Here is a 27,275-nt window from a genome sequence, read left to right as displayed (position 1 = left end):
TCTCTATTCATCTTCTCGGACTCCTATGATATGAATGTTATTATGTTTTAACAAATGGCTGAGTTTCTTAAGTCTGCTTTTGTGATCCCTGACTTTTGTTTTTCTCTTCAGCTTCATTATTTTTCATAGTTTTGTCCTCTGTATTGCTAATGCACTCCTCTGCCCTGTCCATCCTCATTTTTATGGCCTCCTTTTGGGTTTGCATCTCAGATATAGCATTTTTAATTTTGGCCTGACTAGATTTGAGTTCTATTATGTCTGTAGAAAGGGATTCTCTGATGCTTTCTATGCCTTTTCCAAGCCCAACTGGTATCCTTATAATCATTTTAAATTCTAGTTCAGACATCTTACTTGTATCTGCATTGATTAAATCCCTAGCCATCATTTTTCCTCTTCTTTCTTTTGGGGTGACTTCCTCCATCTTGTCATTTTGGAGGAAAAAAGAACAACAACAACTATAATAGAATGAAATAAAAATTAAAAAATTAAAAGAAATCACATAAAGGAAGCTAGATCCTAAGTATGTTTTGGTCTGCTTGTTAAGAGAAGCTTGATAGAAAAGAGAGAAGAGAAAAAAAATTAAAAATTAAAAAAAATTTTTGCTATATTATCTGTATCCAAGAAACAAAAGAAAAGAAAATGAACAACAACAGAAACAGAAGCAACAACAAAAAATGAACAAACAAACAGAAAATCCAAATGAAGCTAGATGGACTTTCCCCTGTAGCTGAAACTTAGTTTATGGTCAGTAAACTAAGCTCATGGAAGGGATTTGTGGTCTTCTGGGTGAAGGGCCTGTTGCTCTCATTTTCAGGTCAACTAGCCCTAGTGGAGGTGCGCTGGGAAGACTCACGGAGAATGTCTTGGCGTAAGGGCTCTCTTCTCTACTTGGTGGAGCCCTTTAGCTCACTGGGGTTGATCAGTTTGAAGCTACTTGTGAAAATGTCTTCGCTGCACTTCCTGGTCTCCTGGACCAGGAAGTTCATCTGTCCTCACAGAAGTGTGATCAGTCACCCCTTTTGTGTCTCTCGCTTCTATCAATTCCTTCCCCCCGTCTGTGTCCACTCTGTCCATCTACTAGGGCAGTGCGTGTCTCCTGAGTTTTATCTCAGGTGCCGCTGTGTTTCAAATCCCTACACTTGAGAGACCCCTGCAGTTAGGACCCTCAGTGATCCTCTGGCGGAGGGTCTCCCTGTGCTGTGGCTGGTGCTGGCGTGTCCCAGGAAATGGTTGCGTGATTGCACCGCTGCAGCAGCTTAGAGTTAATGGTAAATTGCAACACACAGCTGGTGTCAGTGTTTGCTGCCCTCAGCAGTGGTCTTTGTTCCTATACCAGTGAATTGGCCTCTTGATGGCTCCCACTGGGTGGATCTTTTGCCAGAGGGTGGAGAGGCCGAATCACTTCTATGAAGTGCACTCCAAGCAGGAGAACTGCTTTGCCCTGTTTGATCCAGGGGATCCTCAGACAGAGCTGCCTATTCTGGGGGGCTCCACCCTGCTTCCTTGTTGGAGCACCACCAAGCGCTAACCTCTGAAACTTCAGACTCTCTACTTCACCGTTCATAAAAAAACTGGCCATTTTGAAACGCTTTCCTTTTTTCACATCAATGATTTTGGGGAACATTTTTCTTGTGCAGTCCGCTGTGTGTGTTTTCATTCTTTCTCTCTAGCTGCTTTCAGGGTGAGTGCTTTTTGTCCTTCAAAGGCTGCCTCCCCTCTGCACTTCACCTCTCCACACCACCTACCTGCCCTCTTCTCTCCCTCAAATTATGCAGATTGTTCTGTTAATCCTCAAATCAATTTCTTAGGTGTTCAGGATGGTTTGATATTGATCTAGCTGTGTTTGAGGGACAAGCCCAGCCCAGGATCCTTTTATTACTCCCCAGAATGGAATTTTTAAAGCACTTACTATTCTAGAAATAATTTAATGGTGCCTTATAATCCAAATCACAAAACTGTCTGACACTTCAGTTGTTTCATTACTTCTCTGGATAGTGTCCAGTTTACTGTGGGGATCACAGACATCAGTGATTCTACTTGCTATTACTTCCTTCTTCTGATTTCTTATATACGTATATATGTATATGTACATTCTTATATATATATATATATATACACATTCTTATATATATGTACATTCCTATATACATTCATATATATATATATATATATATATATACACATTCATATATTTTATACACACACACACACACACACACACACACACACACACACACTCTGGTATATGGGCCATTCATATGAGCCCCCAAACTTCTAGTATAACTAAATGGGTAATGCAGTAAGGCTTTTATTGTATATACAAAATATTTATGGGAGTTACTCCCTGCATATTTGTAAAAGTATTATCTTTTATAGTTTTTATGTTTTTATTGTAACTTGTTTATTTATATTCCACAGTTGTATCATTTTATTACATGATTTTTTTTTTGTTACAGTAGATCAGTTTTTTCAGTAGTCTTCTTAAAATAGTTTTTCACTTCTATGCTTTGTATCTTTTCCTTTCCTCTTACAACAAATTAAGTTTATACAATTCTTTTAACTACACTGGTATAAAGTCCACACTGAAGCCAGTGTTTTGTCTTTGGTTGTATATCTATTTATTTTCTCTGTTATATTCTGTTTATATTTTAACTGGGACTTTTTATAATGGCAGTCATAATTTTATCTTCTTTTTTTGTGTGTGTGTGTATGTGTGTGTTTAGACTTCTGTTTTTGCTTCACAACATACATATCAACAGGCATTTTAGTTACCATAAGAAGTATAGTTTTGTGTTAAGCCCCTGTCATATGACTAAGATACCATTTTCTACTCCCAGTGTGTCCCTTCTATTTTGCTAACTTGCCTCTTCTTTTTTCGCTGTCTTTTATGTCACTGTGGGCATTTATTGTTTGTATGTTTCAAATCCCAGCTCTTAAGCCCTTTGTGCTTGCAGTGAACTATTGCTGCTTAAAAATGAATTTGAGAGAGAGGGAAGATGGCGGCGTAGGAGGACGCTGGGCTCACCGCGCGTCCTGCCGATCACTTAGATTCCACCTACACCTGCCTAAATAACCCAGAAAACCACCAGAGGATTAGCAGAACGGAGTCGCCGGAGCCAAGCGCAGACGAGAGGCCCACGGAAGAGGGTAGGAAGGGCGGCGAGGCGGTGCGCGCTCCACGGACTGGCGGGAGGGAGCCGGGGCGGAGGGGCGGCTCGCCGGCCAAGCAGAGCCCCCGAGTCTGGCTTGCAAAAAGCGGAGGGGCCTGACGGACTGTGTTCCGACAGCAAGCGCGACTTAGCGTCTGGGAGGTCATAAGTTAACAGCTCTGCTCAGAAAGCGGGAAGGCTGGAGGACAAAGGGAAGGAGAGCTGCTGAGCCCCCGGACGACAGAGCTCAGTTTGGTGGGGAACAAAGGCGCTCGCCAGCGCCATCTCCCCCGCCCATCCCCCAGCCAAAATCCCAAAGAGAACCAGTTCCTGCCAGGGAACTTGCTCGCTCCGTGCGCAAACACCCAACTCTGCGCTTCTGCGGAGCCAAACCTCCGGCAGCGGATCTGACTCCCTCCTGCTGCCACAGGGCCCCTCCTGAAGAGGATCACCTAAGGAGAAGCAAGCTAAGCCTGCCCCTCCTGCCCCTGTGCACCTTGCCTACCCACCCCAGCTAAGACGCCAGATCCCCAGCATCACAAGCCTGGCAGTCTGCAAGTAGCCCAGACAGGCCACCCCACCCCACAGTGAATCCCGCCCCTAGGAGAGGGGAAGAGAAGGCAAGCACCAGTCTGACTGTGGACACAGCGGTGGGCTGGGGGCAGACATCAGGTCTGACTGCGGCTCCGCCCACGAACTCCAGTTATACACCACAGCACAGGGGAAGTGCCCTGCAGGTCCTCACCACGCCAGGGACTATCCAAAATGACCAAGCGGAAGAATTCCCCTCAGAAGAATCTCCAGGAAATAACAACAGCTAATGAGCTGATCAAAAAGGATTTAAATAATATAACAGAAAGTGAATTTAGAATAATAGTCATAAAATTAATCGCTGGGCTTGAAAACAGTATAGCGGACAGCAGAGAATCTCTTGCTACAGAGATCAAGGGACTAAGGAACAGTCACGAGGAGCTGAAAAACGCTTTAAACGAAATGCATAACAAAATGGAAACCACCACAGCTCGGATTGAAGAGGCAGAGGAGAGAATAGGTGAACTAGAAGATAAAGTTATGGAAAAAGAGGAAGCTGAGAAAAAGAGAGATAAAAAAATCCAGGAGTACGAGGGGAAAATTAGAGAACTAAGTGATACACTAAAAAGAAATAATATACGCATTATTGGTATCCCAGAGGAGGAAGAGAGAGGGAAAGGTGCTGAAGGGGTACTTGAAGAAATCATAGCTGAGAACTTCCCTGAAGTGGGGAAGGAAAAAGGCATTGAAATCCAAGAGGCACAGAGAACTCCCTTCAGACGTAACTTGAATCGATCTTCTGCACGACATATCATAGTGAAACTGGCAAAATACAAGGATAAAGAGAAAATTCTGAAAGCAGCAAGGGGTAAACGTGCCCTCACATATAAAGGGAGACCTATAAGACTCGTGACTGATCTCTCTTTTGAAACTTGGCAGGCCAGAAAGAATTGGCACGAGATTTTCAGTGTGCTAGACAGAAAAAATATGCAGCCGAGAATCCTTTATCCAGCAAGTCTGTCATTTAGAATCGAAGGAGAGATAAAGGTCTTCCCAAACAAACAAAAACTGAAGGAATTTGTCACCACTAAACCAGCCCTCCAAGAGATCCTAAGGGGGACCCTGTGAGACAAAGTACCAGAGACATCACTACAAGCATAAAACATACAGACATCAAAATGACTCTAAACCCATACCTTTCTATAATAACACTGAATGTAAATGGATTAAATGCGCCAACCAAAAGACTTAGGGTATCAGAATGGATAAAAAAACAAGACCCATCTATTTGCTGTCTACAAGAGACTCATTTTAGACCTGAGGACACCTTTAGATTGAGAGTGAGGGGATGGAGATCTATTTATCATGCCACTGGAAGCCAAAAGAAAGCTGGAGTAGCCATCCTTATATCAGACAAACTAGACTTTAAATTAAAGGCTGTAACAAGAGATGAAGAAGGACATTATATAATAGTGACAGGGTCTATCCATCAGGAAGAGCTAACAATTATAAATGTCTATGCGCCGAATACCGGAGCGCCCAAATATATAAAACAATTACTCATAAACATAAGCAACCTTATTGAGAAGAATGTGGTAATTGCAGGGGACTTTAACACCCCACTTACAGAAATGGATCGATCAACTAGACACACGGTCAATAAAGAAACAAGGGCCCTGAATGAGACATTGGATCAGATGGACTTGACAGATATATTTAGAACTCTGCATCCCAAAGCAACAGAATATACTTTCTTCTCGAGTGCACATGGAACATTCTCCAAGATAGATCATATACTGGGTCACAAAACAGCCCTTCATAAGTTTACAAGCATTGAAATCATACCATGCATACTTTCAGACCACAATGCTATGAAGCTTGAAATCAACCACAGAAAAAAGTCTGGAAAACCTCCAAAAACGTGGAGGTTAAAGAACACCCTACTAACGAATGAGTGGGTCAACCAGGCAATTCGAGAAGAAATTAAAAAATATATGGAAACAAACGAAAATGAAAATACAACAATCCAAACGCTTTGGGACGCAGCGAAGGCAGTCCTGAGAGGAAAATACATTGCAATCCAGGCCTATCTCAAGAAACAAGAAAAATCCCAAATACAAAATCTAACAGCACACCTAAAGGAAATAGAAGCAGAACAGCAAAGGCAGCCTAAACCCAGCAGAAGAAGAGAAATAATAAGGATCAGAGCAGAAATAAACAATATAGAATCGCAAAAAACTGTAGAGCAGATCAACGAAACCAAGAGTTGGTTTTTTGAAAAAATAAACAAAATTGACAAACCTCTAGCCAGGCTTCTCAAAAAGAAAAGGGAGATGACCCAAATAAATAAAATCATGAATGAAAATGGAATTATTACAACCAATCCCTCAGAGATACAAACAATTATCAGGGAATACTATGAAAAATTATATGCCAACAAATTGGACAACCTGGAAGAAATGGACAAATTCCTGAACACCCACACTCTTCCAAAACTCAACCAGGAGGAAATAGAAAGCTTGAACAGACCCATCACCAGCGAAGAAATTGAATCGGTTATCAAAAATCTCCCAACAAATAAGAGTCCAGGACCAGATGGCTTCCCAGGGGAGTTCTACCAGACGTTTAAAGCAGAGATAATACCTATCCTTCTCAAGCTATTCCAAGAAATAGAAAGGGAAGGAAAACTTCCAGACTCATTCTATGAAGCCAGTATTACTTTGATTCCTAAACCAGACAGAGACCCAGTAAAAAAAGAGAACTACAGGCCAATATCCCTGATGAATATGGATGCAAAAATTCTCAATAAGATACTAGCAAATCGAATTCAACGGCATATAAAAAGAATTATTCACCATGATCAAGTGGGATTCATTCCTGGGATGCAGGGCTGGTTCAACATTCGCAAATCAATCAACGTGATACATCACATTAACAAAAAAAAGGAGAAAAACCATATGATCCTGTCAATCGATGCAGAAAAGGCCTTCGACAAAATCCAGCACCCTTTCTTAATAAAAACTCTTGAGAAAGTCGGGATAGAAGGAACATACTTAAAGATCATAAAAGCCATTTATGAAAAGCCCACAGCTAACATCATCCTCAACGGGGAAAAACTGAGAGCTTTTTCCCTGAGATCAGGAACACGACAGGGATGCCCACTCTCACCGCTGTTATTTAACATAGTGCTGGAAGTTCTAGCAACAGCAATCAGACAACAAAAGGAAATCAAAGGCGTCAAAATTGGCAAAGATGAAGTCAAGCTTTCGCTCTTTGCAGATGACATGATATTATACATGGAAAATCCGATAGACTCCACCAAAAGTCTGCTAGAACTGATACATGAATTCAGCAAAGTTGCAGGATACAAAATCAATGTACAGAAATCAGTTGCATTCTTATACACTAACAATGAAGCAACAGAAAGACAAATAAAGAAACTGATCCCATTCACAATTGCACTAAGAAGCATAAAATACCTAGGAATCAATCTAACCAAAGATGTCAAGGATCTGTATGCTGAAAACTCTAGAAAGCTTATGAAGGTAATTGAAGAAGATTTAAAGAAATGGAAAGACATTCCCTGCTCATGGATTGGAAGAATAAATATTATCAAAATGTCAATACTACCCAAAGCTATCTACACATTCAATGCAATCCCAATCAAAATTTCACCAGCATTCTTCTCGAAACTAGAACAAGCAATCCTAAAATTCATATGGAACCACAAAAGGCCCCGAATAGCCAAAGGAATTTTGAAGAAGAAGACCAAAGCAGGAGGCATCACAATCCCAGACTTTAGCCTCTACTACAAAGCTGTCATCATCAAGACAGCATGGTATTGGCACAAAAACAGACACATAGACCAATGGAATAGAATAGAAACCCCAGAACTAGACCCACAAACGTATGGCCAACTCATCTTTGACAAAGCAGGAAAGAACATCCAATGGAAAAAAGACAGTCTCTTTAACAAATGGTGCTGGGAGAACTGGACAGCAACATGCAGAAGGTTGAAACTAGACCACTTTCTCACACCATTCACAAAAATAAACTCAAAATGGATAAAGGACCTGAATGTGAGACAGGAAACCATCAAAACCTTAGAGGAGAAAGCAGGAAAAGACCTCTCTGACCTCAGCCGTAGCAATCTCTTACTCGACACATCCCCAAAGGCAAGGGAATTAAAAGCAAAAGTGAATTGCTGGGACCTTATGAAGATAAAAAGCTTCTGCACAGCAAAGGAAACAACCAACAAAACTAAAAGGCAACCAACGGAATGGGAAAAGATATTTGCCAATGACATATCGGACAAAGGGCTAGTATCCAAAATCTATAAAGAGCTCACCAAACTCCACACCCGAAAAGCAAATAACCCAGTGAAGAAATGGGCAGAAAACATGAATAGACACTTCTCTAAAGAAGACATCCGGATGGCCAACAGGCACATGAAAAGATGTTCAGCGTCGCTCCTTATCAGGGAAATACAAATCAAAACCACACTCAGATATCACCTCACGCCAGTCAGAGTGGCCAAAATGAACAAATCAGGAGACTATAGATGCTGGAGAGGATGTGGAGAAACGGGAACCCTCTTGCACTGTTGGTGGGAATGCAAATTGGTGCAGCCGCTCTGGAAAGCAGTGTGGAGGTTCCTCAGAAAATTAAAAATAGACCTACCCTATGACCCAGCAATAGCACTGCTAGGAATTTATCCAAGGGACACAGGAGTACTGATGCATAGGGGCACTTGTACCCCAATGTTCATAGCAGCACTCTCAACAATAGCCAAATTATGGAAAGAGCCTAAATGTCCATCAACTGATGAATGGATAAAGAAATTGTGGTTTATATACACAATGGAGTACTACGTGGCAATGAGAAAAAATGAAATATGGCCTTTTGTAGCAACGTGGATGGAACTGGAGAGTGTGATGCTAAGTGAAATAAGCCATACAGAGAAAGACAGATACCATATGGTTTCACTCTTATGTGGATCCTGAGAAACTTAAGAGAAACCCATGGGGGAGGGGAACAAAAAAAAAAAAAAAAAGAGGAGTTAGAGTGGGAGAGAGCCAAAGCATAAGAAACTGTTGAGAACTGAGAACAAACTAAGGGTTGATGGGGGGTGGGAGGGAGGAGAGGGTGGGTGATGGGTACTGAGGAGGGCACCTTTTGGGATGAGCACTGGGTGTTGTATGGAAACCAATTTGACAATAAATTTCATATAAAAAAAAAAAAATGAATTTGAGATTTTAAGAGGCTAGGTGGGTTAATAGAAGAAAACCAGTCTTATATGACAAATAAATTAGATAAGAAAGCTGGAAACATTACCTAATAAACAGAAAGATTGGGGATTACAGAGATGTAGTTAAAAGTTATATCAAAATAACTAAAAATAGTCAACTGTAATGCTTTGTTAATAATCCTATGAACTTGTAATTGACTTAAAGGACAATTTACATTAGGTACAGAATAACTTGATTTATTGGAGCATTGTTGAACCATTTCATGGAACTTGTCTGGTTGTCATCAAGCAGTAGAAGGAAAATCTATACTTGCTTATGTTCCAGCTATGTGTTATCTTCTGATCTCATATGTATTCTATGATCTTAAGCCTCCTGCTTCTTTTTTTTAAAAAAATTTTTTTTAACGTTTATTTATTTTTGAGACAGAGAGAGACAGAGCATGAATGGGGGAGGGTCAGAGAGAGGGAGACACAGAATCCGAAACAGGCTCCAGGCTCTGAGCTGTCAGCACAGAGCCCAACGCGGGGCTCGAACTCACAGACCGTGAGATCATGACCTGAGCTGAAGTCGGCCGCCTAACCGACTGAGCCACCCAGGCGCCCCTTAAGCCTCCTGCTTCTTGAATATGTGTGTGAAAATAATATGGAACTTAAAATGAAATAAGTTCAGTCTCAAATCCTTACTGCTTGGTTGCTGCTAGTTATTTAACCTTGGGCACGTTACTTTAGTTTTCTGGTCTTAAACTACTTCATATGAAGTATGACATTTGAAGAGTCTATATGTCATATAAAAACAACTTGTTCAAGGACACAGCTAATAAATGGCTAATTTATTATAATAAATAATGTTTTACTACACTACAAATGCCTGGATGATCAAATACAGGGTGTGCAGTTTTCCTTCAGTATATTTACTTTTGACTGTTTAGCTATTTAGAAAATTGTTTTGGCTATTATATAAACATACGTTTTGAGCATCAGTCATACTAAGTAAGGGGAATATGGTGTTTAGGTGGGGAGATAGGTTAGAGGCAATAAAAAGGTAAATAATCATACAAGATAACATTTATTAAGTGTTAGATCCTAGAGAAGACCAGAAGAAGGAGAGTTGGTTTGGAGACTGCCATAGAAGAAATGGATTTAGATAAGCTGAGGGGAGGCTGGGGATAGACTTCCACTTTTCTCAACTAAAATGGAGATAGTACTTGCCTCCTAGGATTGTTGTAAGGATTCAATGAAGTACAGTATCTGTAAAGTATCTTATGCAGTACTGCATGACATAAAATGTAACTCATCTTGTGTTACTATTCTCAAGTGAATGTAAGTGGTTCATTCTGTCATTTTTTAAAGTTTTCCTTCTCAGATGCCTGACTACTCCTTTAACTCAGAGATCATGCATAGTTTTCATTTTAAATATCAACTGGTTATCTGGAACATAATGTGGAAGAAATTCTGAGTCTGTACGTAGTTTCAGCAAGAAAGAATGTAATCATTTATGAGTTAATGATCACTTAATTATGCCAAGGCAGTTCTAAAGTGATTGGAGGCCAGGAATGGTGGTATATGGGTTGTGGGAGTAACAGTATATAAATCAAGTATTTATTATCCTTACCCAAAGTTTCATTATCACCTATTTTTTCCTCTAGCCTTCCTTTCATTTTTTCCTGTTAAATTCTACAATATAAGTTAGCAAGGTTTCAGAGGTAGGATGCCAAGTTTATCTCTATACTTACTTCAGTAAGTATTTGCTGAGTGATTAACTAAGTGAAGAAAATTTTAGCCCCACAGTAGACAAGAATCTGAGGTATCACCCCTGCTCTGAAATATCCCTTATATACAGTCTCCTATTTATATCCTACTGAGCAGATTCCATTTAAAAACACTTGTATCTTCTACAAAGCTTAAGCTGTCAGTGTGGTTTCCTTGTTTCAGGTTCCTTTCCTAATGGAAACCACCCACATGAGAAAATGAGAGTTTTGGTTAAGGAAGGAGGAATGAGTTGGAAAAGAAAGGGGCAGTGTCTTTACTTGGGAAAGAGGTTGGATTTTTAAGAAAGATACTTGAATGGCTTTCAACTTTGAGATGGGTGGATACGTGGGATGAGAGAGTGAGTTTCCAAGGTGGTACAAAAAGGGAAAATATGCTGAAGATAACTGAAATTTAAATATTAAAGAGTGATAAATGTAAAATTATAAAAGCAAAGAAGAATTTTTAATCGTCTTTCTGCTCCCTTCTTGTGGTCTAGATCCCTTTCCTTTTCACTTCTAGATAACAGTATTACTATATTGCCTTAGGTTGTCCAAGTTGGCATTTGGGTTTTGATAGGTTCCATTCTCCTGTCTTTACTCACCTTCTCTCTAAATCCTTCTTTCTTCCAGGTAAACAAGTATTTTAAACTAAATTTAAACTTCCAGGTAAACAAGGGTATTATAAACTTTTCCTGGGTACTAACTTGGTGGAACTACTTTGTCTTATCTAGCCACTTGAAGTTCTCCTTGAAAGAATAGCAGTGGATGCAACCTCTTTGTTGCATCTGATTTCTCATAAGAAAGGATCTTGGTTTTAGAAACAAAAGAAGGAATAGGAAAGTGGGTGATGAGAAAGTGACTTTGTAAACTTTGTCCTGGGTTTTTTTTTTTCCTTTCTGAAGCTTCTTGTCTTTGAATGTCTTGTCATGAATATGTGGATAAAAGCTTGTTTTTATAAAACAGTTTTGTTTATTTACTGCATGTTTAAATATTCTTTAAAGTTATTCTCTGTCCTCATTTTAAAAAATGGATTTAATGTCTCTATTATATGACTTTAAGTTATAATTTTTTTAGGCATACATTCCTGAACCTTGGTGTTCAGATGCATTTAAAACTCTTAATTTTTGGAGCCAGGGAGTAGAAGTTATAGAGATTTTTCAGCTTTATTGCTAATACCAAGTAAATGGGAATGTCTACCACTTAGCTGATTCAAGAACGGTGGGATCCCTACAAAAAGAAAATCTGATTCTAGATGAGCGTTATCCTTGGAACATTTAACAATTTCAACTATAATAGAAAGATTTAAAGCAGTCTTTCTTATGCCTATTTCCTTTATACCTAGCTCTTCAGTTTGACCTGGTCACAGTGTCTTTTCTAGCTTGACAATTAATTTATAATATAAAAGTAGTTCCCAACTCTGTTTGAAATCCACTGGTAACATACAGTCCATTAATTAAATTCATACCTGTTAGAAATGATAGAACTTTGTTGTAATTGAGTAAGGAGGATGTGGCATAGTGTCATGAATGGCGTTATGGCAATTGAAATGGTTTGACTTAGAGTAAGAATCTTTTATGCTTCAATGTATGAGCTTTCATGAAGATATGAGGAAGTATGAAATAATGATCTGTGTCATGATAGCTTCAGCTAATGGTGGTCTCTTCAAAAAGCTGTTACAGGACAGTAGATTCCAAAATTTCTCTATAAACTTTCAACCAATAGTATTTTGTTAGGTTTTCTGTTAAGTTTATGTGTAGGAATTGCTGTACACATTTTTAAAAATAAAAAGCACATTTAAAAATTAGCACATATACTAATTTGTACCCGTAATCATGAGTTGTTGTTCAGAGTCTTTGTCCACTAATTTCAAAGTAAGGTTTCAGCCTATGCCATCATTCAAATCTGAGGATTTTATTAATTAAAGTAAAATGCTTTTAGGTGGTGTTAATTTTGTTTACTAAGTGGTATTAATTTTGTTTACTAATATACAGGAGAAGATAAAGAAGACTGTGCTTCTAACTTTCTTTTTAATGTATATGTTGTAATATTTAGGACTCTCAGTGGACATTTTTCCCTGTTAAATTCTGAAGAAATGCATTTAACATGATGATGAATCTGCTTACATTGCTGCTTTCAGTTTACAATTTATTCACCAAACTACAAGAAATATTTAAACTACACATTTTCTCTGGATGGGGATTTAGCATACTGATGAAGTAGATTAAGATTAAAGATTATTCTTATATAGTGTTAGAGATTTTGGTTTCCAATTTTGTGAAAAGGCTTTGGACCGTCCCAGTGTCTTAGTTTGTTCAGGTTGCTGTGACAAAAATACCATAGACTGGGTGGCTTAAACCACAAACATTTATTTCTCACAGTTTTGGAGGCTGGGAAGTCCAAAATCAAGGTGCCAGCAGCTTTGACATTTGGTGAAGACCTGCTTACTAGTTGACAGACAGCAGTCTTGTCATTTGTTTCCTCTCATGGCAGACAGGGCAAGAGAGCCCTTTTACCCTTATAAAAGATATAAGGGTACTAGGCCCATTCATGAGAGCTCTACCTCATGACCTAATCCCCCTCCTAATACCATCACATTGGGGGTTAGGATTTCAGCATATGAATTTTGGTGGGAACACAACATTCAGTCCATAACATCTAGTTTACATTTCCAGTTCCAGTTTGAACTTAAAGTTCTGTTTTGAACAGGCTCAAACTACTTAGGTCATCTATTTCAAATGGAGGATTAAGTAAATAGATGACACCCATATTGTCCTATTTTATTTTTGGTATGATCTTTTCAAGTGCAGTGCCATTGCTACTGCAGGTTTTAACTGATCCAATAAAACAAGAAAAAGAAGTAAGGGTTATTAATAGTGGAAAGGAAAAGACAGAATTGTTCTTAATTCCATGTGGTATGTTTGTTTATCTAGAAATTCACAAGAAATAATCAGAAAATTATTTGAAAAATAGAGTTATGTAAGATATCATAAGGGATCCAAGATCACTAAAAATCAGCAGCTTTCTACTTCTAGATGTGGCAAACTAGATGTCCAGAAAAACTCTTCCTATAACAGCATACCTTAAAATATTACATGGACTATTAACAAAAACTACTTTTCAGTACATGTCTGAGATAGTGGGAAAGGAAGGGAATTTCTCAGAACTCAGAAATAACAGGAAAGTGTGAGCCACCTGGTGTAGTTGTGCACTGGAATTGATATTACCTGCTGATCTTGGTGGTTTAGGGTCTGTATTTTACAGGATTATTTATGAAGGAATAGGGGCAAAATATGGCATCTAAGGAGGGAGGGAGGTTCAATGCACCTTATAAGAGCTGGACACACTAGTGGTGATATCCTTAATAAGTGATCATGAAATAAATGCTTCCATACATTAGTGATTACTGGGAATAAGTGCTGGATTTGTTCTTGGCTCTGGGTAGAGTGGGAAAATCTGGGCAGATTAAAGATTAGGCACAACCAAAGAGAAAATTAATTAATGAATATAGGTGAAAAGAAAATACTCAGAATGTAGTACATAGAGGAAAATTGGAAAACAAATGAAAGTTTGAGGGCCATGGTAAGTACCATGAGAAGATCCAACATGGGACTAACCATTGTTCTAGAAGGAGATAATGGAGAAACTGTAACAGAGGCAATATTCAAGGAGATAATGGCTGAGAATTCTCCAAGATAAAACTAAAATTCAGGACAGCAATGGCATATAAATTGACTTAGGAGGGACAGTGATTCATTTGAAACATTCAAAGAGGAAGAAGGTAGGGGTGCCTCAATTGGTTAAGTGTCCAACTCTTGATTTTGGCTCAGGTGATGATCTCATGGTTGTGAGATCAAGCCCCACATTGGGCTCTGTGCTGGGTATGGAGCCTGGTTAAGATTCTCTTTCTTCCTCTCCCTCTCCCTCTCTCTTTGCCCCTGCCTTGCATTTATGTTTTTGTGCTCTCTTGCTCTCTCTCAAAAGAGAGGTAGAAGTGTTGTTTAACTTCACACTTTAAGTATGTTTTAAAAAAATACTAGATAGTCATTATAAGACTAGAAATGAACTGTATGATTTCCTTTGTAAAAAAGGGAAAAATGTAATGGGGGGGAGAATCTCAAAAATGTAAAAATACTAAAAAAAAAAGGGGGAGGCCAGGAGAAAGTACAAAATTTAATAGTAAATATGAATACAAATATGTCAGCAATACATATATTTATTTATTTTAGAGAGAGAGGTTGCAAGTGGGAGACAGGAGCAGAGAGAGAGGGAGAGAAAATCTCAAGAAGGCTCCACACACAGCGCAGAGCTGGACATGGGGCTCAATCCCACAACTCTGTGATCATGACCTGGGTCAAAATCAGGAGTCAGATGTTCAACTGACTGAGCCACCCCAGTGCCCCAGTATATCAGCAATATAAATATAAATATTACACAACTTTCTAGTTAAAACAATACTGTAAGACAGGAGAAAACAAAAAATAAAACAAAACCAAATCCAGATAGGTTAAATCTATTTATAAGAGATATTATCTAAAACATAAAAATATATAGGGCAGGGGCGCCTGGGTGGCTCAGTCAGTTAAGCGTCTGACTTTGGCTCAGGTCACGATCTCACGGTCCGTGAGTTCAAGCCCCGCGTCGCTCTGGGCTGATGGCTCAGAACCTGTAGCCTGCTTCCGATTCTGTGTCTCCCCCTCTCTCTGCCCCTCCCCCGTTCATGCTCTGTCTCTTTCTCTGTCTCAAAAATAAATAAACGTTAAAAAAAAATTTTTTTTTAAATAAAAAAAAATATAGGGCAAAAGCTAAAGGATTAAAAACCATAAATAGAGCGAAATGAAACTGGGTGTAGTTATGTTAATGTCAGACAAGATAGACTTTAAAGCAAAAGTGTTACTGAATGTGAAGAATTACTACCTTCAAACAAGCTTGATCTAATGGCCATAAATAGAATATTCTTTTCAAGCACACCTGGAACATTTATAAAAATTGATTATGGAATAGGCCATGAAGATAGTTGCATTGAATTTCAAAGATTGGTATTATTCGGACTACATTTTTCTAACTACCACACAGTTAATTTAGAAGCTTATAACAAAATGATAACTAAAAACACCTACACATTTGGAAATTAAAAACAATTTCTAAATAATGCATGGTTGAAAGGAGAAACAATGAAAATGGAAACTTGTGAGATAAAGCTAAAATATATCCAGAGATAGTCATAAGTATTTCTCTTTACAAAAGAAGAAAGGCTGAAAATAAATGAGCTGTTTAACTTAAGAAATTAGAGCAATGCAATAAACCCAAAGAAGGTGGAAGGAAAGAAGTGATTAAGAGCAGAAATTAATGAACTTGAAAATGGAGATATAGTAGAGAACCAAGAGAACCAAAAATTTATTTTTTGAAGACTAATAAATTACACAAATGCCCGGCAATGTAGAATTAAAAAAAAAAAAAAAAAAGACCTGTAAATATATTGGAAATAATAAAAGGGACTTGACAGATATAGCCATGGGTTTAAAATCTGAGATATTTGGACAGTTTTATGCTGATACATTTGAAAATTTTGTTGAAATGGGCAATCTCTAGAAAAATGTATATCACTAAACCAAATTGAGGAAGGAATAGAACATCTAGTTTATTCTGTACCTACTAAAGAAATGGAATCAGTAGTTAAAAATCTTACCATGAAAATAGCAAACCAGTACTCCATTCTTATATAAACTCATTCATAGGGTAGAAAAATATATAATATTTTCCCAATTTAGTTTATAAGGCTAGTAAAGCCTTAGTGGGATAGAATGAAATGGAAAAATTATAGGCCAGTCTCCCTAATTAACATATATAAAAAGTCTTAAGCAAATATTAGCAACTTGTTAGTATTGTATAAAATAGCTATATTGTGATTAAATGGCGTTTAATCCAGGGGAGCAAGTTGGTTTGACATTAGAAAAAAATTTAACGTTACTTAACAGTTTTGTAAGTTAAAGGAGGAAAAGTATGTTATTCAGAAAGATGCTGAACAGGCATTCTATAAAACCAAAAAAAACCCCATTTTTATCAATACTCTTCTTGAACTAGAACTAAAAGAGAATTTTATTTAACCTGATATCCTGATATAATGTTAAATAATATATTTGTATTTTTATAAAAATACAAAGCAAGCATTATACTTACTGGTGAATTGTTAAAAACATTTCATTTAAGTCCTCCCCCCACTGAGAGAGTGAGAGACCATGGGCACATGCACATATGAGCACATGTTGGGGAGGGGCAGAGAAAAGGAGAGATAGAATCCCAAGCAGGCTCTACACCATCAGCACAGAGCCCGATGTGGGGCTTGACCCACAAAGTCTGAAATCATGAAGTGAGTCAAGATCCAAGAGTCAGACACTTAGCTGACTGAGCCAATTAGGCACCCCAAAAGCATTTCATTTACTATTCGGAATGAGACAAGCAGTCCTGGTATCACACCTTTTATTTAACATTGAACAGGCACTCCTAATCTGCAAATAAACCCAGACACATACTAACCCTCACGAATTAGGAATTGAATAAAAGAAGCAAACTGTCATTATTTGTAGAAAGTATCATTATTTACATAGAAAATTAAAAAAAAACTTTCAGGATGCCTGGGTGGGTCAGTCAGTTAAGCATCTGACTTTGTTTCATCTCAGGTTATGATCTAATGGTTGTGAAATTGATCCCTATGTTGGGCTCTGCACTGAGCATGGAGCCTGCTTAAGATTCTCTTTCTCCTTCTGTGCCTAACCCACTCATGTGCATGCTCACTCTCTCTTTCTCTCAAAAAACAAAACAAAGCAAAACAAAACAAAAAACTTTCGACAAATTATTAAAATGAAGAAGGGAATTTAGTAGGTTGGCTAGATATAATAATAATATACAAGAAAATTAAATTTTTATATATCAATAATTAGAAAATGCAATTTCAAAAAAGATACAAATGTCTTAAAAAAATACAGGGCACCTGGGAACAAATCTAACAACAAATGTATGAATATTATGTGGGGAAAAAAATTCTAAATCCTTATTGAAAGATTTTACAGATGTAAATACACGGAGAAACAGATGTTCATGGATAGGAGTACAGAATTTTATAAAGATATCAGTTGTTTCTGATAGTTTCACAAATTCAATCAAAATTCTATTTGTGGAAAATGACCGAGTTGAATATACAATTTATAAAGATGAGCAAAGAGCCATGAATAGGTAAGACATTCCTGAAGAGAGAGAACCAGGTAGGGGATTTACTCTAGCAGGTAGGAGAACTTAATGTGAAGTTATACCTTGTTCAGTATTGGCTCAAGGCTGGACAAACTAGTACAACTGAATAGAGAACCCAGAAACAGACTCATACACATATGGAAACCTGATTTATGACAGAGCTATCATTGCAGATTACTCATGGTGGGACAAGTTATTATCCACATGGAAATAAAATGGATTCTCACACCACACACAGAAATTAATTCCAAATAATAAGTTTAAGTACTTAAATGTGAAATGCAGAACTATAAAGGGTTATAAGAGAATATCTCGGGGTGCCTGGGTGGCTCTGTTGGTTAAGCATCCAATTTCGGCTCGGGTCATGATTTCACAGTCTGTAGGACTCTGCTGACAGCTCAGAGCCTGGAGCCTGCTTCACATTCTATGTCTCCCTCTCTCTTTTCCCCTCCCTGCTCTCACTCTGTCTCTCTCTCAAAAATGAATAAATATTTAAAAAAATTAAAAAAAGAGAATATCTCATTGACAATATTTTAAGGAAGGATTTCTTAAACCATAAAGGATAAACCATAAAGGAAAAGGATAAACCATAAAGGGAAAAATTAATGTATTTGATTACATAAAAAGTAAGAACTTCTGGGGGTGCCTGCCTGGCTCATTTGGTAGAGCATGTGCCTCTTGATTTTGGGGTTGTAAGTTCGAGCCCCACAATGGGTGTAGAGATTACTTAAAAAGAAAAAATCTATATAAAAAAGACCTCTTATTCAGAAGATACTATAAACAGTTAAGCAGAGTCTTGTTCAGGATAATGGACATGAATGCCTAGTGCATTTGATTAACGTATTTGATTTACAAAACTAGAAGGTAGTTTAGGAGCAAATTACTAGGAAATACATAGAAAATGAAGGAAACACATGCACCACAAGATCTGCCTATCATCAATTCATGGAAACAAAGGAAAAATAATCATATTTTATGTCATCTTGCTCAGCTATTCATAGCATTTACATGATTATCTAATTAAAATGGTGGTATAATTACATAGAGAGGATGAGTGCCTGAAAAGTGTGCCTGTGTTCACGAAAAAATTACTAAATCCTATAAAATTTTATGAGACAACTAAAAGTTGTGAAAATTTGAATAAGGTTCACAGATTAGTTAATCATATTGTATCAGTGTTAGTTTCCTGGTTGTGATAATTGTACTATGGTTATGTAAGATGTTAACATTAAGGAAAGCTAGGTAAAGGGCATATGAAGACTGTACTATTTTTGCAACTTTCTATAAGCCTCAGATTAATTCAAAATGAAAAGTTAAAAAAATCATTTGGGTTGAGAGTTGTTGGCTCTGGGGAGTAAGAAATGGAAGAGGGTTGTAAGATTATTGACTTTCAGTAACAGTTTTATAGTATAACTTGACTCTTTAATCTGTATCCATATGTAATTGGAGAAAATCAAAGTGTAAAAAATACAGAGCACAATGGTGAAAAGTTACTCTGAAAGTTTAAGTTGGATGCTTTGGGGAAAAACTGACATATAAACCATGCCTATATGTTTTATCTACAGTCCTCAATTTCAGTCTCTTTAAGAAGGAGAAACAGGCTAAAAGACACTGATGAAATCTGACTGCAAAATTCTACTAGATTTTTATGATCTGTCCTAGACTTTTAGCTCAACAGTAGTCCAAGTTGCGTAAAGTATCTAGAGGGCTTTTTCTATACCTTATTATGGTGAAATAGACTATAGTAGGAAGAATGAATGAGAATGTGGCTACACAGATCGTTTGATAAAAGAAACCATATTTTATAGTAATATAAATTATTTTATAGTTTATATACTTTTTAGTTGACTGCAAACTGTAATTTCTTTTCCTGTTTTTTTTTTGTTTGTTTTGTTTTGTTTTTTGTTTTTTGTAGGTACTTGGTCATAAACAGTAGATTGTTTTTCCCTCGAGATTAATGCAACTTCTTGTCTCCAATGACAAAGGAGAGTTTAAAATATATTTTTTTATTGTGGTAAAATACACATAACATAAAGCTTACCATCTTAACCTTTTTTTAAAAAATAAAGTTTATTTGTTTATTTTAGAGAGAGAGTGCATGCACGTGGGGGGAGGGGCAGAGAGAGAAGGGGAGAGAGAGAATCCCAAACAGACTCTGCATTGTCAGATCACGTGAGATCATGACCTGAGCTGAAATCAAGAGTCAGTCGCTTAACCAACTGATCCACCTGGGCACCCCACCATCTTAACCATTTTTAAGTATACCGTTCACTGGCCTTTTAAATACATTCATAATGTTTTGCAGCCATCACCACTATCCATCTCCATAGCTCTTCTTGTCTTGTAAAACTGAAACTTTATACCTTTCAAACAGTAACTCCTCACTGCCACCTCCCATGCTGCTGGCAACTGCCTTTCTCCTTTTTGTCTGTATGATTTTTACTACTTTACGTATTTCACGTGAGGGGAATCATACAGTATGTCTCTTTTGTGACTGGCTTATTTCACTTAGCATAATGTCCTCAGGGTTCATCCATGTTATAGCATGTCAGAATTTCCTTCCTCTTTAAGACTTTAATAATTTAGGGGCGCCTGGGTGGCGCAGTCGGTTAAGTGTCCGACTTCAGCCAGGTCACGATCTCGCGGTCCGTGAGTTCGAGCCCCGCGTCGGGCTCTGGGCTGATGGCTCAGAGCCTGGAGACTGTTTCCGATTCTGTGTCTCCCTCTCTCTCTGCCCCTCCCCTGTTCATGCTCTGTCTCTCTCTGTCCCCCCCCAAAAAAAAAGTTGAAAAAAAAAATAAAAAAAAAAAATAAAAAAAAAAGACTTTAATAATTTAAAGTATTCTATTATGTACCTATATCTATATCTGTATCTATATATATGGATATATACATATATATACACACATAGACACACACCACATTTGGCTTATCCATTCATCTGTCAGTGGACACTTGGGTTACTTACACATTGTAGCTATTGTGAATAATTCCCCTATGAACATGAGTGTACACCTATATCTTCAAGACCCTGAGACCCTCATTTCATTCCCTTTCTGTATGTACTAAGAAGTGGAGTTCCTGGTTCATATGGTAATTTATTTTTAGGTTTTTGAGGAGCCACTGTATTATTTTCCATAGCAGCTATACCTTTTTATATTTCTACCAGTAGTGTACAAGTATTCTTCAAACTTCTGCATATTCTTACCAGTACTTCTTATTTTCTGTGTTTGTCAGTTCTTTTTTTTTTTTTAATGGTAGCCATTCTAATAGGTATGAGATGGTATCTTATGGTAATTTTGATTCACATTTCCCTAATGATCAGTGATGTTGAATATTTTTCCATGTGCTTTTTGGCTATTTGTATATCTTCCTTGAGGAAATGTTTCTTCACTTCCTTTGCCCATTTTTGAATTATGTTTCATTTTTTGCTGCTGTTGTTGAGTTTTAAGATTTAACATATTCTGTGTTACTCGGCAATCAAAAAGAATGAAGTCTTGCCATTTGCAATAACATGGATGGAACTAGACAGTATTGTGCTAAGTGAAATTAGAGAAAGACAAATATCATATGACTTCACTCATGTTGAATTTGAGATACAAAACAGATGAACATGAGGGAAGGCGAGCAAAAATAACATAAAAATAGGGATGGGGACAAACCATAAGAGACTCTTAAATACAGGAAAGGCGTTGCTGGAGGGATAATAGTGGGGGGATGGGCTAATTGGACAAGGGGTGTTAAGGAGGACACTTGCTGGGATGAGCACTGGGTGTTATATGTAGGTGATGAATCACTGGATTCTATTCCTGAAGTCATTATTGTATTGTTAACTAACTTGGATGTAAATTTAAAAAAATGAAACAAAAAGATTTAATATACTCTGGATATGAATCCCTTATAAGATACATGATTTATAAATGTTTTCTCTCATTCTGTGGCTTACTATTTTACTTGTTGATACTGTCTTTGATGCACAACATTTAAAAATTCTCATTAAGTCCATGTTTATTATTTCTTTTGTTGCCTGTACCTTTGTTGTCATATCCAAGAAATCATTGCCTAATCCAATGACATGAAGCTTTTGCTCTATGTTTGTTTCTAAGAGTTTTATAATTTTAGCTCTTACATTTAGGTCTTTGATCCATTTTGAGTTAATTTTTGCATACGGTGTTAGGTAAGGGTCTGACTTCATTCTTCTGCCTGTGGATATCCAGTTTTCTCAGCACCATTTGTGGAAAAGACTGTCCTTTCCCCATTGAATGATCTTGGCCTCCTGTCAAAAACGATTTGATTATATATGTGATGGTTTATTTCTAGGCTGTCTATTCTATTCCACTGGTCTTTATATCTGTCTTTATGCCGGTACCTCACTGATTTGCTTACTTCAGCTTTGCAGTTAAGTTTTGAAACCAGGAGCTATGAATCCTTCAGCTTTGTTCTTCTTTTCTAGATTGATTTGTCTATTTGGGATCCCTTGAGATTCCATATGAATTTTAGGATGGGTTTTTTTGTTTGTTTCTGCAAAAAATGTCATTGGGATTTGACATAGGGTTCCATTGAATTTGTAGATTGCTTTAGGCAGTATTCGCAATATTAAGTCTTCCAGCCAATGAACATGATAGGTGTTTCCTTTTATTTATGTCGTCTTTGATTTTTTTCAGCAATGGTTTGAGGTTTTCATTGTACAAATCTTTCATCTCCTTGGTTAGGTTAATTCTTTTCATTGTTTTTGATGTTGTTACGAATGGAAGTGTTTTCATAATTTTCTTTTCAGATTGTTGTTAGTTTGTAGAAATGCAGTGGATATTTGTGTGTTGACTTGTATCCTGCTACTTAGTTGAATTCATTAATAGCTTTAATAGTCTTTTTGTGGAATCTTAAGGATTTTCTTTTATTTAAAATTTTTTTTTTCAATGTTTATTTTTTTTTTTTGGGACAGAGAGAGACAGAGCATGAACGGGGGAGGGTCAGAGAGAGAGGGAGACACAGAATCGGAAACAGGCTCCAGGCTCCGAGCCATCAGCCCAGAGCCTGACGCGGGGCTCGAACTCACGGACCGCGAGATCGTGACCTGGCTGAAGTCGGACGCTTAACCGACTGCGCCACCCAGGCGCCCCAAGGATTTTCTATAAATAAGATCATCTCATCTGCGAACAGAGAAAACTTTTTCCTTTCTAATTTGGGTGCTGTTTGTTTCTTTTTCTTGCCTCATTGCTGTGGCTCTCTCAGTATTATGTTGAATAAAAATGACAGAAGTGAGAGTATCCCTGTCTTGTTCCTGATCTTAGGGGAAAACTTTCAGTCTTTTACCATTGACTATGATGTTTGCTGTGGTTTTTAATATATGACGTTTATTAATGTTGCGATACAAAATAGAGAACTTATTAGATGCATGCATATTTATTTGTATGTGTACTTGTCATGTATACACATACTAAACACATATGTAATTTATATATTTATATATATGAATAAAATTGATGGATACAATTACTTACGGAGGCTATTTTTTTAGAAACACTTGAAAATTATATATGTTTCTTAAAACTTTATCCCAACTATTTTTAGATGTTGTATCTATTGTAAGTATTGGTTGTGTGCTTGGTATAATGTTTAAACTGTTGTTTATTGAGGTGAATAAGTTGGAAGTTAAAGAGCAGCAGTTTGAATAGCCCATTTGTATTTTTAATTTGACACTTTTTGATAAGAAAATAAGTCAGTATGTTTGTATATTCTAAAAGAGAGTTTTTTATTTTTTATTTTTTAACTTCAGACAACCTAATGAGGCCTCTTTTGAATTATGGTATTGCTTGGTAAGTATATCTTTTTTACTTTATGTTACTTTTCAGAATACTATTGATTAATATATGTAAATTAGCTATATTTTTGGTTTACTCTTGCAGTATGTCTATGGGCTTCCTGGTTGAAGAGACTGCACCAGTTGTTTGGAGAGGCCTTATGGTAATGTCAGCTATTGAGAAACTATTGAGGCAGGTAAGAAAATTGAATTAAGTGTCATTTTATTATTGGCACATTATTGTTAATGCATTTGCTGATTGGAGAGTGGTTAATATTTGCATTCAGGCTTGAGATGTTTTGCAAAAGAATCCAACTAATCGACTGGATGTATAATGAATTATGTGGCACCAAGACCAGTTTCACTGGTCTGTGATTTAATCTTACCCATTGCTTATGATTACCAAAAATCTTAATGTCTTATTTTATATTGTTCTTTTGCTTTGTTCAGAGTCTGCAGTCAGATGATGAAATCTATAAGTAATCTGCCTTCTTTAGATTTATGTTTAATCTCATTGTGGCCAATATTGAGTTATAAGGGCAGTGTAGACATTCTTGCATGTAGAAAAAAATTATATAAATCATGCTCACGTTTTAAAATTGCTTTAGAACAAAATAAAATTTTGTTTTACTCTGAGTACATCTGGCTCTTTATTTATGTATATAATATCTGCCCAATCAACTTTAATTTATCCTTAAGGAAGAGAACAGTTGATTGGATAATCTAAAAATATCAGATGGGATATATGTTATTTATAGAAATAATTTTAATTTTTTTCTAGTAGCTGTGAATTTGTAGTTAATTATGTTCTAGATAAATATTATAAGTAATTTGGATTTTCTCCATCCATTTACAGCAATTATCCCTTATTTATTCAGATTTTACTTTGGGTCAGGAATTACGTGATAAGTTGACAATTCTAATCATAGATATTCCTATATTCATTTCTAGTTGAAATAGTTGGTAAATGAAATATGTCTTGAACTCTGAAACTCTTTTTTAATGTTACATCTTGTCTTCCTTCTGCTGCTTAAGTTCTGATAAATGTGCTTTTTGATCTCTGGTCCCAGAGTCCTGCTACTTTCCTAGTGCGTTCAAGTCTCATGGCTGCATTTCCTCCTCTTTTATACTCAGATCCCATAGTTGGCTATTTCAGTTGTATTCCCAACAACACCCCTTCTTTACCAATTCCTTTGTGACCTTGATCTTTAACCTTTATTTGTGTGGATTAACTCAGCCTCTTTTTTTTTTTTTAAGGAAATTCTACAACAGCCTTTATTCAGGTTATAATTAAAGTTAGAGTCAGTGGGAATTTGGAAACACCAAGAGGAAAATTCTGATTTTGTCATCAGAATATTCTAAATATTAATTTTCCCTTCCTATGTTACTATTATAATTCTCAACAGGAAATGATTCAAATTTTTTCCTAAGCCTTATGGATGGTCACAAGAAAATGGAAATACTTGTATTTCTCAAAGTGATCAGAGTCTTGGAGATCCAAATCAGTGATAAGAGACACAGAGATATAGCCAAGTATTGGTGCTGTCCTCTAAGGGAAACAGGATCCTGCCTCCAAGTGTCCTTTTTAAGTACTAAGATCCATTTAAACCTCAGACTGCAACAGGTGATGAAAACATCTCTGGTAAAAGAGCCCCTGAGGGTAGACGAGAGAGACCCATTATGCACGTACCCTCAGGAGAGGGGCAAAGGGAGTTTCCCATGGAGGAGTGAAAGTAAACCTGACAGTACACATTAATTAGTCTGCAAAAAATTTGTGCCTGAAACTCACACTTATATTTAGTACCTGCTTTTATAAATGAAGAAAACCTTATGAAACCAGAGGTAAAAGATCAAAGAAGAAACCAGATTTATTATTTTTTTATTCTGAGGTGTTAGGGAAGAGAGGAGGGGCAGGATCCTGATTCCACATTATCAGTCAATGTCCTTCCATAACCCAGCCTTTTTATCTACTGCTGAATACTGTTGGAGTTATAGAATAATTATGTTAATTGCTGGCATTATACATTTTTGATTTCTGAATTCAAGCCACACTCCCATCATGTCAGTCATCTGACATTATTCATGTTCTTCTCAACAGTTATCAAATACTAAGCTTAAGAAATATTTATGGAATTTGGTAGTCTGGTAGAGGCCCTAGTGGAGATTTGGAGATTTGGCTCCCTGACACATAAGTCATATAAAAGTCACAGTTTAGGGGAGCCTGGGTGGCTCAGTCAGTTAAGCGTCTGACTTTGGCTCAGGTCATGATCTCACAGTTCATGGGTTCAAGCCCTGCATCTGGCTCTGTGCTGACAGCCCAGAGCCTGGAGCCTGCTTCAGATTCTGTGTCTCCCTCTCTCTCTTCCCCTCCCCTGCTTGTGCTCTGTCTTTGTCTCTCAAAAATAAGTGTTAAAAAAATTAAGAAAAAAAGTTACTGTTTACTCACATAAATGCTGAAGGTCCATTTTTAGCAAAACATGCTGCAAAATATCAGGATGAAAGATGAGGTGAGAAAATGGATCTATAGCTTATTTTATTGGGATACTCTGTAAGATATTAGGACATTACACTGTATATTCACCTTACAGTCTTTTTAAAAGTTACTTTTATCATTTGCACATTTTAATTGGGGGTGAAAAGTTGATATTTTTGGACTATACTGTGACCAGTGTTTATCATCTGAGTTGCTAATTAGGGAGTGTTTTATTTTTGTTTTTTGTTTTGCTTTAGGAAAGCACACCAACACTTGGTAAGTTTAACATCTTTTGTGAAAATTTAGTGGCTCGATAGTTGCTCTGTACAGCAGTGAACTGTGGAGGCTACCTGATTCATTGGCTAATAGAAAAAAAAATTGCATATAACATATATACAGAAGAGTGTACAAGTCATAAGTGCACAGTTAGATGGATTATCCCCAAGTGAAAATACCTATATAATTATTCAGGACATGATAAATAGAATATAGAAGTTCCTTTCATGTCTCTTCATAGTTACTCTTTTGAGGAAGAAGGTAAATACTTATGGTCAGTCTACCATCTTGAACTGAAAGCCTGGTTTAAAGTTTTTTCCCTCTCCCTTGTGAGATTTTATTGAGTTAAACTTATGCATACTATGGGATGCAGAGAGCTTATAAGTATGGTTTAGTTATTTTTGATAAATGTGTATATATCTGTGTAACCATACCCCAATCAAGACAGAGAACATTTACATCCCCCATAGTGTTTCATTGGGCATTCTTTTATTCAATCTCCCACTCATAGGCCATCACAGTTGTGATTTCCAGTATCATAAATGAGTTCTGCTTGTTCTCACACTTCATATAAATGGAAACCTACAGAATGTAGTTGTATTTGGTTTCTTTCTCTTAGCCTAATGCATTTGAACATCATCCTTTTGTTGCCTGTATCAGTAAATGAGTCCCTTTTTATTGCTCAGTAGTATTCATTGCATGAATATAATCAAATACTGTTTGTTCTTCTATTGATGGACTTTTGGGTAGACTCCAGTTTTTGGCTATTATGAATAATGCTGCTATAAATACTTGTACCAGAGTT

General features: G+C 37.0%; 1 protein-coding gene across 1 annotated transcript in view; it reads left to right on the top strand.

Annotated features, from left to right (window-relative positions):
• Window positions 1-27,275, top strand: part of NUBPL (NUBP iron-sulfur cluster assembly factor, mitochondrial) — a 246,002-nt gene that overhangs the window by 68,244 nt on the left and 150,483 nt on the right. The window contains 2 exon segments of the mRNA XM_025919554.2: window positions 23,698-23,737; window positions 23,828-23,918. Coding sequence (XP_025775339.2) covers window positions 23,698-23,737; window positions 23,828-23,918 — 131 coding nt within the window.

This window comes from Puma concolor, chromosome B3, assembly GCF_028749965.1.
Source record: "Puma concolor isolate L17-30 chromosome B3, mPumCon1.1.hap2, whole genome shotgun sequence".
Lineage (NCBI taxonomy): Eukaryota > Metazoa > Chordata > Mammalia > Carnivora > Felidae > Puma > Puma concolor.
The sequence above is the reverse complement of the archived record's forward strand: the minus strand, read 5'-3'. Positions and strand labels throughout refer to the sequence as shown.